This window comes from Micropterus dolomieu, linkage group LG02 (assembly GCF_021292245.1).
Source record: "Micropterus dolomieu isolate WLL.071019.BEF.003 ecotype Adirondacks linkage group LG02, ASM2129224v1, whole genome shotgun sequence".
In the NCBI taxonomy this organism is placed as follows: Eukaryota; Metazoa; Chordata; class Actinopteri; order Centrarchiformes; family Centrarchidae; genus Micropterus; species Micropterus dolomieu.
The window spans coordinates 32,716,014-32,729,278 of NC_060151.1; the positions used below are offsets into that span (position 1 = coordinate 32,716,014).

Sequence of the window (13,265 nt, forward strand, 5' to 3'; positions counted from 1 at the left end):
CTAAGGTAGTCCAGACCTCATTACAAAGTAGTCTGGACCTCCTTCTAAAGTAGTCGGACCTCCTTCTAAGGTAGTCCAGACCTCATTACAAAGTAGTCCGGATCTCCTTCTAAGGTAGTCCGGACCTCCTTCTAAGGTAGTCCAGACCTCATTACAAAGTAGTCCGGACCTCCTTCTGAGGTAGTCCAGACCTCATTACAAAGTAGTCCAGACCTCCTTCTAAGGTAGTCCAGACCTCATTACAAAGTAGTCCAGACCTCCTTCTAAGGTAGTCGGACCTCCTTACAAAGTTGTCCGGACCTCCTTCACCTGTCTGTCTCTCTGACCTATCTCTCCACCTGTCTGTCTCTCTGACCTGTCTCCCCTCCTGTCTGTGTCTCTGACCTTTCTCTCCACCTGTCTGTGTCTCTCCACCTGTCTGTCTCTCTGATATTTCTCTTTGTTTTGTTTTTATCGCTCTCATATTGACATGATTAGATTAGATTAGATTTTTATTGTCCTTTTCAGGAAATTTGTTTACACAATCTATACGTACATTACCTCAGATAGGAGGTAGCATGAACATACATAACAACGTGCTGTACATTTTATACACAAATTAACACCCAAACCAAGACATACCTTTTTCTTAGCAAGTACTCTTGTTGAGTAGTGTTATGGCAGAGGGGATAAAACTCCTGCTATAGCGAGCCCGTTTCCAGGCCAGGGATCTATATCTACGTCCTGATGGTAGTAGAGTGAAGAATGTGTTGACTGATGTCGTGTACTATTATGTATGCTATCCGTAAAATGGCTGAGACCAATTATTTTGGAGGTGTTATTTGTGATGCGTGTAAATTTGTTCTTATTGGTCACAGTGAGTATGTTGAAATAACAGATTGAACATACATGCGTCCGTGTTAATACATTGGCATGTTAAAGCTGCTTCTAGTTATAGTTTTATATGCGTTATAAAATGGCTTTCCTTGCCTGCTGAGGTGGTCTAAAGTTTGTTGTTGAGGATGAGGATGCAAGTAAGGACTAAATGTACTGTTCACCAAGGAGAAGTAAGTTACTTGTGTATATTTCTCCTTGTTTTGTTTTTATCTCTCTCATATTGACACATTGTGTCCATGTTAATACATGGGCATGATAAAGCTGCTTCTAGTTATGTTGATATATGCGGGGTTCACCGCTTTTTTCATTGCTCTAGCTTGTTGTTAGCTATTATGGGGGCAATGCGGTGTGGGGTGGATAGGCTTTGGAAGTTATGCAGATTAGCGTATCAGGGTTTTGGTTGCTCCTTGTAGCGACCGTTTGTTTGCAGAATGGGTTGGGGTTTATTTTGTGTTTTCTTTATTGTTTTATGTGGATTTTACAGTGTTTTTTTTTTTTGGTCAGTTGTATGTAGTTGTGCTCATGTTGTTCACTATCTTATGGTAATTATGTGTGCTGTTAAGTGGCGGTTAGGGTTAGGTGCTATGTAGGTTTGCATAGGTCACGCGTTGTGGGCTGGCCCTCTGCGCACGCTGTATCTCCGTCTGATATCTCATGTCTGGTCCTTATGTTTCTCCGGCACCAACCGGTGCCTTGCGGTTTGTCAGCTGGAACGTAAAAGGTGCTAACTCTCCTGTCAAGCGTAACAAAATTATCACCTTAGAGATTTGAATGCTAGAATTTCCTTTCTACAGGAAACACATCTGAGGACATCTGATCATCTCAAGCTTCGGAAAGGCTGGGTGGGGCAATTGTATCACTCCTCACTCAATAGTACAGCCAGGGGGGTGGCTATCCTCATCCACAAATCAGTTTCCTTTTCAGTCTCTAAAGTGGTGTCTGACCCCAATGGACGCTTTATTATTGTCCTGGGAAGTGTGGGAATAATTCGCTGGCATTGGCAAATGTGTACGGGCTGAAAAAAAATTTCTTCTCCCTCCCTGAGTTGTTTAATCACTGCCTGATCATAGGGGGAGATTTTAATTGCTGTCTTGATTCTGTTCTGGATCGCTCGTCTAAGAAGCCATATACTATAACAAAGTCGGCGAACACCATACAGCATTTAATGATGCAGTATGCCGTTTCAGAAGTTTTGGCGTCTAGCACAACAATTTTCCTTTTTCTCTCCTGTCCATAGTACATTTACCCGTATAGACTTTTTTCTCATTGACAACAGCATGCTGCCCTTTGTTCACTCTTGCTCTTACTGTCCTATTTTGATATCTGATCATGCGCCTGTTGTCTTGAATTTATCTCTTCCGGGAAGACCTGCTGCGCGATCGCCTTGGCGCTTTAACATATTGCTGCTTAAGGATCCTGAGTTTATCTTGCTCATGGACAATCGCATAGAGCTTTTTATCTCAACTAACATTACTTCTGACGTCTCTGCTGCTTCAGTGTGGGAGACATGTAAGGCCTTCTTGCACGGTGAGATTATAGCTTACTCTTCCTTTTTGAGAAAGAGGGCCACGCATTCCAGTCGTGCTCTGTCTTCAACCATCTCTGATTTGCAAGCTAGATGTGGTGACTCTTCTGACGCAGACCTGTGTAAGGAATTATTGATAAAGAAGGCCGAGTTTGATATTTTATCCTCCGATGCTGCAGTAGAACAATTGCTAAGATCGAGAGAAACCGAGTAAGGTATTTGCCCATCTGATCAGGCAATCAGCCACTGTCCAACAGATTCCTGAAGTACTGACATCGAGTTCATCCTCTATTGACCCGCAAGCTATCAATGATGAATTTAAAATGTTTCATGTTAAACATGTTCAACGAATCCTTCCATTTCGGCACTCTGCCACTCACTTTACGCCAGGCCACCATTTCATTCATACTGAAGAACGATAAGGACCCGCACCTTTGCAGCAGTTATCGCCCAATTTCATTGCTTGGGGCCGACGTTAAGGTCCTAGCTAAAGTCTTGGCCAGCCGTCTTGAGACAATTTTACCTGTTATTATTGACCCCGATCAGACTGGGTTCATCAAGAACCGACACTCTTACCATAACATTAGGCGTTTGCTCGACATTCTGTATTCCGCTGATTCAACCGATTTACCTGAGTTGGTAATCTCCATGGATGCTGAGACGGCCTTTGATCGGGTCAAACTTAACTTTAACAAGAGTGGGTTTCTTCCGATTAACCCTGCGGCCATGGCCTACCCATTTACTAGTCTGCCTTTTAAGGCTTCCTCGACCAGTTTGAGGTATTTGGGTGTTTGTGTGTCAAGGGATTTTTCTGAATTGATTGGAAATAATTTTAGCCCTTTGATCGACCGGTTGTCTGAGGATCTGCAGCGATGGTCTATGCTTACTCTGTCTCTTTCTGGGAGGATATGCTGTATAATGATGAATGTTTTGCCCAAATTTCTTTATCTCTTTCAATGTATTCCAGTATACCTTCCAAAAAAATTTTTCAAGTCACTTGATAGTTTAATCTCTCAGTTTCTGTGGGCCAAGAAGCCCCTTAGGCAGTTTAAATTTGTCTTGCAAAGGAATAAGGACTTGGGCGGCTTGGCTTTACCCAATTTCCAAATATACTATTGGGCAGCAAATGCTCGTTGTTTGTTGTTTTGGTGTGGCTCTCAAGGGGAGAAGCCAAAATGGCTGCAAATAGAGGAATCTCCATGTGCAACAGGCTCCTTACGTTCTTTCCTCTGCTCTCCACTTAACCTTTCTCCTACAACTGTTTCCAATAATATTGTGGTTCGTAATTCGCTAAAAATATGGGCACAAGTCAAACTCTTTTTGGGTGCTCGCAATCTACTCTCAACTCCACTGCACTCTAACCCTTTACTTCCCCCTTCACTTGGTGATGCAGGCTTTCTAATCTGGGCAAGACCAGACAGCAAGTGACCAGACAGGAACTGACCTGACAAGAACGGACCAGACGGGAACTGGCCAGACAAGAACGGACCAGACGGGAACTGGCCAGAAAGAAAAGGACCATACAGGAACTGACCAGACAGGAAGTGGCCAGACAGCAACTGATCAGACAGGAAGTGGCCAGACAGCAACTGATCAGACAGGAACGGACCAGACAGGTACTGACCAGACAGTTACGGACCAGACTGGAACTGACCAGACAGGAAGTGGCCAGACAGTTACTGACCAGACAGGAAGTGGCCAGACAGTTACTGACCAGAGAGGAAGTGGCCAGACAGGAACAGACCAGACAGGAAGTGACCAGACAGCTACGGACCACACAGGAACTGACCAGACAGCTACTGACCAGACAGGAAGTGGCCAGACAAGAACTGACCAGACAGGAACTGGCCAGACAAGAACTGACCAGACAGGAACTGGCCAGACAAGAACTGAACAGATTGGAACTGACCAGACAAGAACGGACCAGACGGGAACTGATCAGACAGGAACTGACCAGACAGGAACTGGCCAGACAGCAACTGACCACAAAGATACTGACCAGACAGCAAGTGACCAGACAGGAACTGACCAAACAAGAATGGACCAGACTGCAACTGACCAGACAGGAACTGACCAGACAGGTACTGACCAGAAAGCAACTGATCAGACAGCAACTGACCAGACAGGAATGGACCACACAGGAACTGACCAGACAGGAACTGTCCAGACTGGAACTGTCTAGACAGGAACGGACCAGACAGGTACTGACCACACAGGAATTGTCCAGACAGGAACGGACCAGACAGGTACTGACCACACAGCAACTGATCAGACAACAACTGACCAGACAGGAAGTGGCCAGACAGCAACTGGCCAGACAGGAACGGACCAGACAGGAACAGACCAGACAGGAACGGACCAGACAGGAACTGTCCAGACAAGAATGGACCAGACAGGAAGTGGCCAGACAGCAACTAACCACAAAGGTACTGATCACAAAGGTACTGATCAGACAGCAACTGACCAGACAGCAAATGACCAGACAGCAAGTGACCAGACAGGAACTGACCAGACGGGAACTGACCAGACAGGAACGGACCAGACAGGAACTGACCAGACAGCAAATGACCAGACAGGAACTGACCAGACGGGAACGGACCACACAGGAACGGACCAGACAGGAACTGACCAGACAGCAAATGACCAGACAGCAAGTGACCAGACAGGAACTGACCAGACAGCAAATGACCAGACAGGAACTGACCAGACGGGAACGGACCACACAGGAACGGACCAGACAGGAACTGACCAGACAGCAAATGACCAGACAGCAAGTGACCAGACAGGAACTGACCAGACAGCAAATGACCAGACAGGAACTGACCAGACGGGAACGGACCACACAGGAACGGACCAGACAGGAACTGACCAGACAGCAAATGACCAGACAGCAAGTGACCAGACAGGAACTGACCAGACAGCAAATGACCAGACAGGAACTGACCAGACGGGAACGGACCACACAGGAACGGACCAGACAGGAACTGACCAGACAGCAAATGACCAGACAGCAAGTGACCAGACAGGAACTGACCAGACAGCAAATGACCAGACAGGAACTGACCAGACGGGAACGGACCACACAGGAACGGACCAGACAGGAACTGACCAGACAGCAAATGACCAGACAGCAAGTGACCAGACAGGAACTGACCAGACAGCAAATGACCAGACAGGAACTGACCAGACGGGAACGGACCACACAGGAACGGACCAGACAGGAACTGACCAGACAGCAAATGACCAGACAGCAAGTGACCAGACAGGAACTGACCAGACAGCAAATGACCAGACAGGAACTGACCAGACGGGAACGGACCACACAGGAACGGACCAGACAGGAACTGACCAGACAGCAAATGACCAGACAGCAAGTGACCAGACAGGAACTGACCAGACAGCAAATGACCAGACAGGAACTGACCAGACGGGAACGGACCACACAGGAACGGACCAGACAGGAACTGACCAGACAGCAAATGACCAGACAGCAAGTGACCAGACAGGAACTGACCAGACAGCAAATGACCAGACAGGAACTGACCAGACGGGAACGGACCACACAGGAACGGACCAGACAGCAAATGACCAGACAGCAAGTGACCAGACAGGAACGGACCAGACAGGAACTGACCAGACGGGAACGGACCAGACAGACTTTGCCTATTTTTCTTATTTCAGGCACAGTGTCAAGGCTGACTCACTTGTTGGCAGTGGAAAACTTGCTGTTACTGGTAGTTTTGGCCCTTTAAAGGTATTTTAACCCAACAGGACTGGGTATAACTCAAATATAACGTACATAAATTAAACCAAGTCATTTTGAGAACCTTTCAGTCACAAGGTAGGAGGTGGAATCTGTTTTTTGGCAAGTTCAAAACTGCATAGGGTATATAGGCTATGTAGCCCGGACCTCCTTCTAACACCTCAGTTACTACAAGTCAACCCTCCTCCAGGTTTATCCATTATTGAAGTCTCCCAGCAGGTCTACAGAGTCTCCAGAAGACTACAAGGTGGCTGGATCCTCTACCAACAGCAGTCAGAGCTGGTGGCAGAACACTCTTGAGGATTACTACCTCTGGAGAACTCCAGAAAAGGTCCAGGTCCCATCCAGGAGTTTGGGTCAGAGAGACAGACTATATCTCCTGCACAGAACTGCTTGGTAGCTGGCCCTTTCAGGTCGTGGGCCCACATGGCTGTGGTTCCATGTAGCTTCTATGGGCTCAGCCCTACCAGGATGGCCAGATATGGACCAACCAATGAGCTCCTTTACAGGCCTGTTACTAGGAGGTTCACCTAATCTGGACGGGATTACTTCAACTAGAAGGTTCAGATTGATAGAGATGCACCACTCTCCTGGGACCAGGACTTTCTGCTCCCAGGGTCTTGGGGATCACTCCACCACAGTTTGGTGGTGGTCTCAGGCAGGTAGGCTAGTTAGCCTTCCTCATGCTAACCAATGATCAAAGTGGCTAACTTGTAATCAATAGTTCTGACTGATTTGCTACTTAGCATCATAGCAGTGTGGTCTATAACGGACATAACAAAACACGCCTACCTCGTAAACATGTTCCACCAGTGGACCCATGTCCTCTAAACTCCCAGGATGCACTGCAGGCTGCCAGTCAGGGAGGGGCAGGACAAACTCTGGAGGGGAGGAGCCTCTAGAAACAGAGAGATGACATCATCATGCTCAGCCTGTAACCCGACACTGATCTCAGGTTAGACTGATTGATTACCCTCTGATCTCCAGCGTCGCCTCGGCCTTCACCTGGACCTGGACTGAGACCTCCTTACTGCTGGGATTCACTGAGTTCTTACTGAGAGAGAGACAGGTAAGACAGAGAGATGGGTCAAACAACAGCTGTTTGAAGAGACACATGGGATTTAAACCAATGAGGGACAGGTTGTACCTCCTGATCCTGAGGCTAAAGGTGATGTGACTCTCCACCTCCTCCAGACGACCCACGCTGAACAGAAGACCTGTCTTCAGCTACAGTCAGACAGTCAGAGAGACAGTCAGTGAACACCCAGATGTCATTTTCCCGCCCATGTTTTTTAAAGAGTAAATTGCGCACATCTGTGCTCCTGGGGGAGTACTGGTCTTAAAATGAGGTGGGGTCAGGTAAACTGTTGGTGCATCTTGAGGCAGCAGAAAGCTGCACCATTATTCTGACGGTAAGAGAGACGCTCGAGGCACAGCAGCGTAACTTCAAATTAAAATCTCCCAACACTGCGACAGGATCACTCAGGATCTAACGGAATAATGTTCTTTAGCTGAATTCTGTTTCCTCTGTCCTGTCAGATTTTTTGTTCTTAAACGCCCCACGATATTTGCTGTGACTTTACTGCACACATGGAAACGTTTTAAAGCGCTTCCTCTCTGAAACCAGGAGCCAGGACAGGAAGCTGCAGCCGAGAGATAAACAGCCAGCTGACCGTCACCACCACTCCCACACTCTGTCACTCATATAATACACATGTGGACACGTATGACAAGACACTCGACAGTGTGTCTGTATGACACTGTGTTTTTGTTTTACTTAGTTCATGGATTACTTTGTGTACACAAGTTTAAAGGGCTGTTTCTGGGTTAAGAATCAGGTTCAGGTTAAAGAATGCATCACGTTCATGAGATGTCCCCATGAACATAGTAAGACGTGTGTTTTGTGTGTGTGTGTGTGTGTGTGTGTGTTACTGTGTGTCCTTGTCTCATGGGGTTGCCGAGGTCGCAGGTCACGATGACAGTCTGATTCTCTTTCTTCTGAACACACACCAGTCTGTTGACACCCTGCAGACCACAAACACACCCAACGATGTGATAAACCCACAGGGGTCATTTACACTGCGGATCCTGGGGACATGTCCCCACCACATTTTGAAATGGCTGATTTTGTCCACATCACTTTGTGAAAAACGTTCTGAAAAACAGCACCAAGAAATGTTAAGTAACAAATGAAAATACTAGGTTGATTTGCACAATAAGAAAATATGCAGACCAACACGTGAATTGGAGCAGAAAATGTCTCCAGAATGCAGGAAATGACCAGTTTAATGCTCAGAATCTTCTGGGGGAGGGCCCCCACACCCCCCTCACATGTATTTCTGCATCAAACATTTAATCTAAATAGTGCTAAAAATCTTCTTGTCTTGTCTTATGACCCAAATGTATCATCACGCCCTTACTTGAGCCTTGATGTCCCCACTACTTTAACACAAAGTGACGCCCTTGTATAAACCTCGTGTGTGCGTGCATCACCTGACTGCTCTGGAAGTGTGTGTGTTCGGGGATTCGGACCACCAGCTCGGTCTCGTACGCTCCCTCACCCTGGTTCTCTGCCGACACCGACAACAGCACCGTCTGATCCTCACCGACCAGCACGCTGTCTGATACACTAACACACACACAGCAACACAAAGACACACATTGTAACACACACTGCAGTGGAAACAGAAACGTCAAAACTGAAGTCTGACTCACTGTGAAGATGTTTTTTTTTGATAAAGTTTTTGTCAATAAAGTTTATTGTTTAATTTTATGGATAATGGTCTTTCACTAACAAAGACCACACCTACAAACAGAAGATTTTAAATGGTTTATTGCTTGTAATGGAGCTGAGATAGATTGTAAGAAAAGAACGGATTGAGTGCCCAGAGGGTAGGCTGAGGGATGTAGGGATGGGGGAGAGGGTCGTGGTGTGATGGATTAAGGGTTGAGGGGAAGACACGTGAGGGATGAAGGGGAGGAGTCAGATCTGCGCCGATGGATGCGTGAGTGAAGAGCAGACCAATGTCTACTGGCGAGAAGGTGTGCAGGAATCAGTGGAGTCGAGACTCGGGGTGGGGGGGCCATCTCTTAGTCCGCGGACGTGCAGAAAACCCCCAAAAGAACTTCAGATGGAAAGGTGTGCGCGAGCGTTTCTGATATCGTTTAGGTCATTGCGGATGTAAGCGAGGTATGCTGGTGAGGACCAGCGGCCAAGGATTTGATTATGTTGTCTGAGGTTCCCTGCCTGGAGACGGTGGAGGCAGAGCTGATGCGGAACGCATGCCCAAAGTAGAGTTTGGGGGATATGCCGGATTTGGATAGAATTGGCGGAGGTGAAACCAGAGGAGTGTGGCTACTTCCCTGTCTCTGTGACGAACAGAAGATCTTGGGGGGAAGAGTGGCTGCTATTCTCAAGTCTACGTAGAGTCAGACTGAGGTAAGAATTGAGTCGGAAGAGGTAGATGGGTTGCGGTAGCCCGGATTGGTTGGTTTCGCTGCGTTAGAGGTGATAAGAGTGTGTCTGCGGATTGTATGGGAATGTCGGGCCATGGTGGCATGTAGACTCTGATGGTAGTGGAGGCTGGAGGTGATGAACTCTGAGATGCAAAAATGCCAGTGGGAACATGGATTCTAGGACTCTGTCCGCGTATGGAGTTAGATAACCCGATCTGAGTGAGAAGAGAGTCAGCGATAGTGTTTTCGTGGCCTGGGATATGGGAGGCTCGGATGTTGAATTGGTGCTATGCTGAAAACCAAGGTGAGCCTCTGCATGAATTGCGTTATGTCTGGGCAATGGGACTGTCCTCTGTTAATTATGTCTACCGCTGCACTATGTCTGAGAATATTGTGATAGTTTTCTTGGACCGACCCCCAAACAATGGCTGCAATAAGACTGGGTAGACTGTTATAGATGGTAGGGGAAGGAGGGAGGACTGAAAATCCAGGTGGCTAGTCCGCTGCAAACCAACTACCGCTGTAGTAGTCGAAGACAAAAGAAGGGGCAGCGTCTGTAAAGAGCTGGATGACTTCTGGCTGGTGACGAGGTTGTCGTGGAAGAAGGAGATGCCGTGATGAGAGGAAATGTAACCACGTTTAGGTTCCATTTGCATTCTGCGTCTAGTTTGACGTTTTCATGGAGAGATGTGACGGAAGCGGCTATGGAAAGGAGATGTGACGGAAAGGACCGACCTTTTTGGATGATCCGGGTGACGTAGTTCAGTGGCCTAGTAGTGAGAGAAGACGGCGTTTGGTGCAACGGTGGCCAGAAGGAAATTGGAAATTAGCAAGGAATGTGGTGGATTTTGTCGGGGGCAAGGATGCCTGGAGTGACCCTGAGTTGAGGGTGATGCCCAGGAACTCCAGTGATGTGTTGGGGCCTCCTGTTTTCTCTGGGGAGAGATGGACTCCGAGTTTGTGGAGTGTGGAAGTCAAGATGTTGAGGCCATAAGATGGTGGCATAGAAGGTGGCAAAAGGTGAGGAAGTCATCTATGACGTGAATATAAATTCAGTATATATTAATCGATATATATTAATTATTAATTAATTGAATTTCATTTAATTGTTATGTTTTATTATTTATTTATTTCATTTTATTTTTTGGGCTGCTCTAACGCCCGTAGGTTAGACGAACTGCGAAGTAGTAGTGCCCTTCCAGAGAACGGTGGAAACGTGCCAGTAGTCGGGGTGAATGGGAAACATTTCGAAGCGCTGGTGATATCTGCCTTGGATGGCCAGGCTCCTAGCCCTGTGGTGCGGATGAGGGCGATGGCATGGTCGATGGTTGAGTATTACATTAACTGAGTCGCATTAGATGGTACAAGAAGATGAAACCAATGGAAACCAAAACTAGTGGTGAAAAACTAGCAACAGAGCCTAACATGCCTGAGACCGCAGCCGAAGGGGTGCGGCTGTTAAAATCACGCATGTACTCGGCGCGTGCAGGCCTTTATTATACAGTTTATGGTGCAGGCACATGAGGAGAAAAGGCGTGCTCTTGTCTTTCTTTCAGGGTGTTACTTGCATGTTTGGCTGCAAGCAAACCTTTTTTTTTTTTTTACGATCTAGTTACAAAAAGTAAGCGTACGTATCGTAGTAAGTACTGTATTGACTGGAAACATTTCGATTTTACTCGATGCCAGGCTGTTTCGGTCGATACTGTAAAGGTACAGAGTAGCAATACCCATCCCTACTGGTTGGTGGGAGATTGATGGTGGGGGAGCTATGAGAGGCTGTCTGCGGGAAACGGCTGGGTTTGGAATTGTGGAGCTGGGGCGGGAGGCAGAGAGACTGCAAGGGTGCATGTTGAGACTGGATCCGATGGCGCGCCGCAAATGTTGCAGCTCAAGGAGGGTCGTGCTGCAAAGACGTGGCAATAAGTATGGCGTCTAGGGTGCCCCAGTAAGTCCCTTGGTTGAACTGTTGCACGCGGCCGGCAGCTTGGGACGCAAAGAGGACATGATAGATGTGGAAACCACTGCCGCCGAACCGAGAGGCCAGGTCTAAGATTGGGGACAGGTAATCGTCCGGCTCTGACCTGCAGTTGGGGAAGACTGAACTTATGTTGTCAGGGTACAAAGAAAACCCCATCCCAGTTTCCCCATCACTCTGCGTGCTGGGGGACCTAAGTGACATTAGTATAGAGGTTGACACATCATACATGCTTCTCACTGCCTTATGCATTGCCAAGAAAACTATCCTCATGAACTGGAAGGCCAAAAAGAATATAAGTATCACCCAATATCGGAATCACCTTATAGATCACATTAGCATGGAGAAAATGTCTGCTGTAAAAAAAAAACAATTGACACAATTCCAATCTCTCTGGTCCCCCTTGATCAACTTTATCACTTAATGGTGGTGGGTGTGTACTGCCTTGCTGGTCAGGGTCCCGTACGGCCGGTAGGTATGTCTGGGGGTGGGTTGATTCTTAGATGCATTGTGGTGCGGGCGTGGGGGACTTTTTCTATTTGGTTTTTTTTTTAATATTGGTTGATGGCATGGTGTTGACGGGGGGGGGCGGTGGTGTGGCGCTCGGGATGCCTAGGGCGCGGGCTTGACGGGGGGACCGGTGTTTGCCCTGTATTTGGCGTGCCGCTGCTGCGGGGTGGGTAGCCACTCTGCTTGGGTGTCGCGCGGTTGTTGGTATCGGTGGTGATTTTGACTCGCGCTCTGTGCTGATGTGGTGGCGCTCGGTGCTTGGCTGCCTCTCTGTGGGTCCGGGTTGGGGGGAGGGGGCGGGCGGCGGGCATGGCGGTGGAGGTTGGTGGGGGGGGATGCTTGTGGTGGGTTTCGGTCCGGTGGTGAACGCGTGGTGTGGGTCACGGTGTAGCCGTGGGTGGGGTCTGTGGTCTCTCTGGCTGTGGGGGGGATGGGGGCGGTTTGTGCCGGCTGGCATCTCTCCTGTGCAGCGCATTACTTGGCTGTTGTGTGCCGCTAGTTAGATTGGTAGCGGGGTAGTGTTGATTGGCTCATCTGTAGGTCATTATTGGCTTGCGTGCTTGTCGGGGGTTGGGGGCATCATGTGCGGGCCTGGACTGGGCTGGTGTGCGGCTCTGTCCTGTGTGCATGCTGTGCATCCTGATAATTGCATTTCGGTTCTCTGAGGGGTCTGGCAACTGGTTGTTGGAGGGGTGGGGGCCCGGGAAGAAGGGGTTGACGGGGTGGGTTGGGGGTGCAGGCTGGTCCTTTTTGAGCTGGTTGGGGGGTGTCTCCTCTGGATTTTAGTGCCCGGACTGGATGCTTGGTGGTTGTGCGCGGATCCTGTGTGTGGAGGGATTGTGCTTTGGGGTGTGTCGATGGTTGCTTCGCAGTCGCGTTGCGGCCCTCTGGATTGTGGTCGTGTTGAGTCCTAGGGGCTGGGTGCATCTGCTGACTCCCTAGGGCTGAGGGGCTGTTGCTGCTGTCGCGGGGTGATTGCTGTCTCTTTTCTTTTGGGACAGTGGGGGTTTGTATGTGGGATGCTTCGCTGGGTTGTGGCAGCTCCGATGGCCTGGTGGTGCTCGGAGTGCTCCTGATTGTGGGGGAACGGTGAGGTGGGGGGGTGGCAGTGGGGCTGCCAGAGGGGCCCCGGCGAGGACGGGGAATTGTTGAACTTTGGG

The 13,265-nt window shown here is 48.5% G+C and overlaps 1 protein-coding gene across 2 annotated transcripts in view; it reads right to left on the reverse strand.

The window, feature by feature from the left end:
• itga2b (integrin, alpha 2b) overlaps window positions 1-13,265 on the reverse strand; it is a gene marked incomplete in the record, with an annotated part of 42,643 nt that overhangs the window by 8,658 nt on the left and 20,720 nt on the right. For both annotated transcript variants that reach the window (XR_006823936.1, XM_046042461.1), the window contains 5 exon segments: window positions 6,957-7,062; window positions 7,138-7,218; window positions 7,312-7,391; window positions 8,097-8,189; window positions 8,658-8,793. Coding sequence is in view for 1 of the 2 variants with exons in the window: in XM_046042461.1 (XP_045898417.1) it covers window positions 6,957-7,062; window positions 7,138-7,218; window positions 7,312-7,391; window positions 8,097-8,189; window positions 8,658-8,793 (496 nt within the window).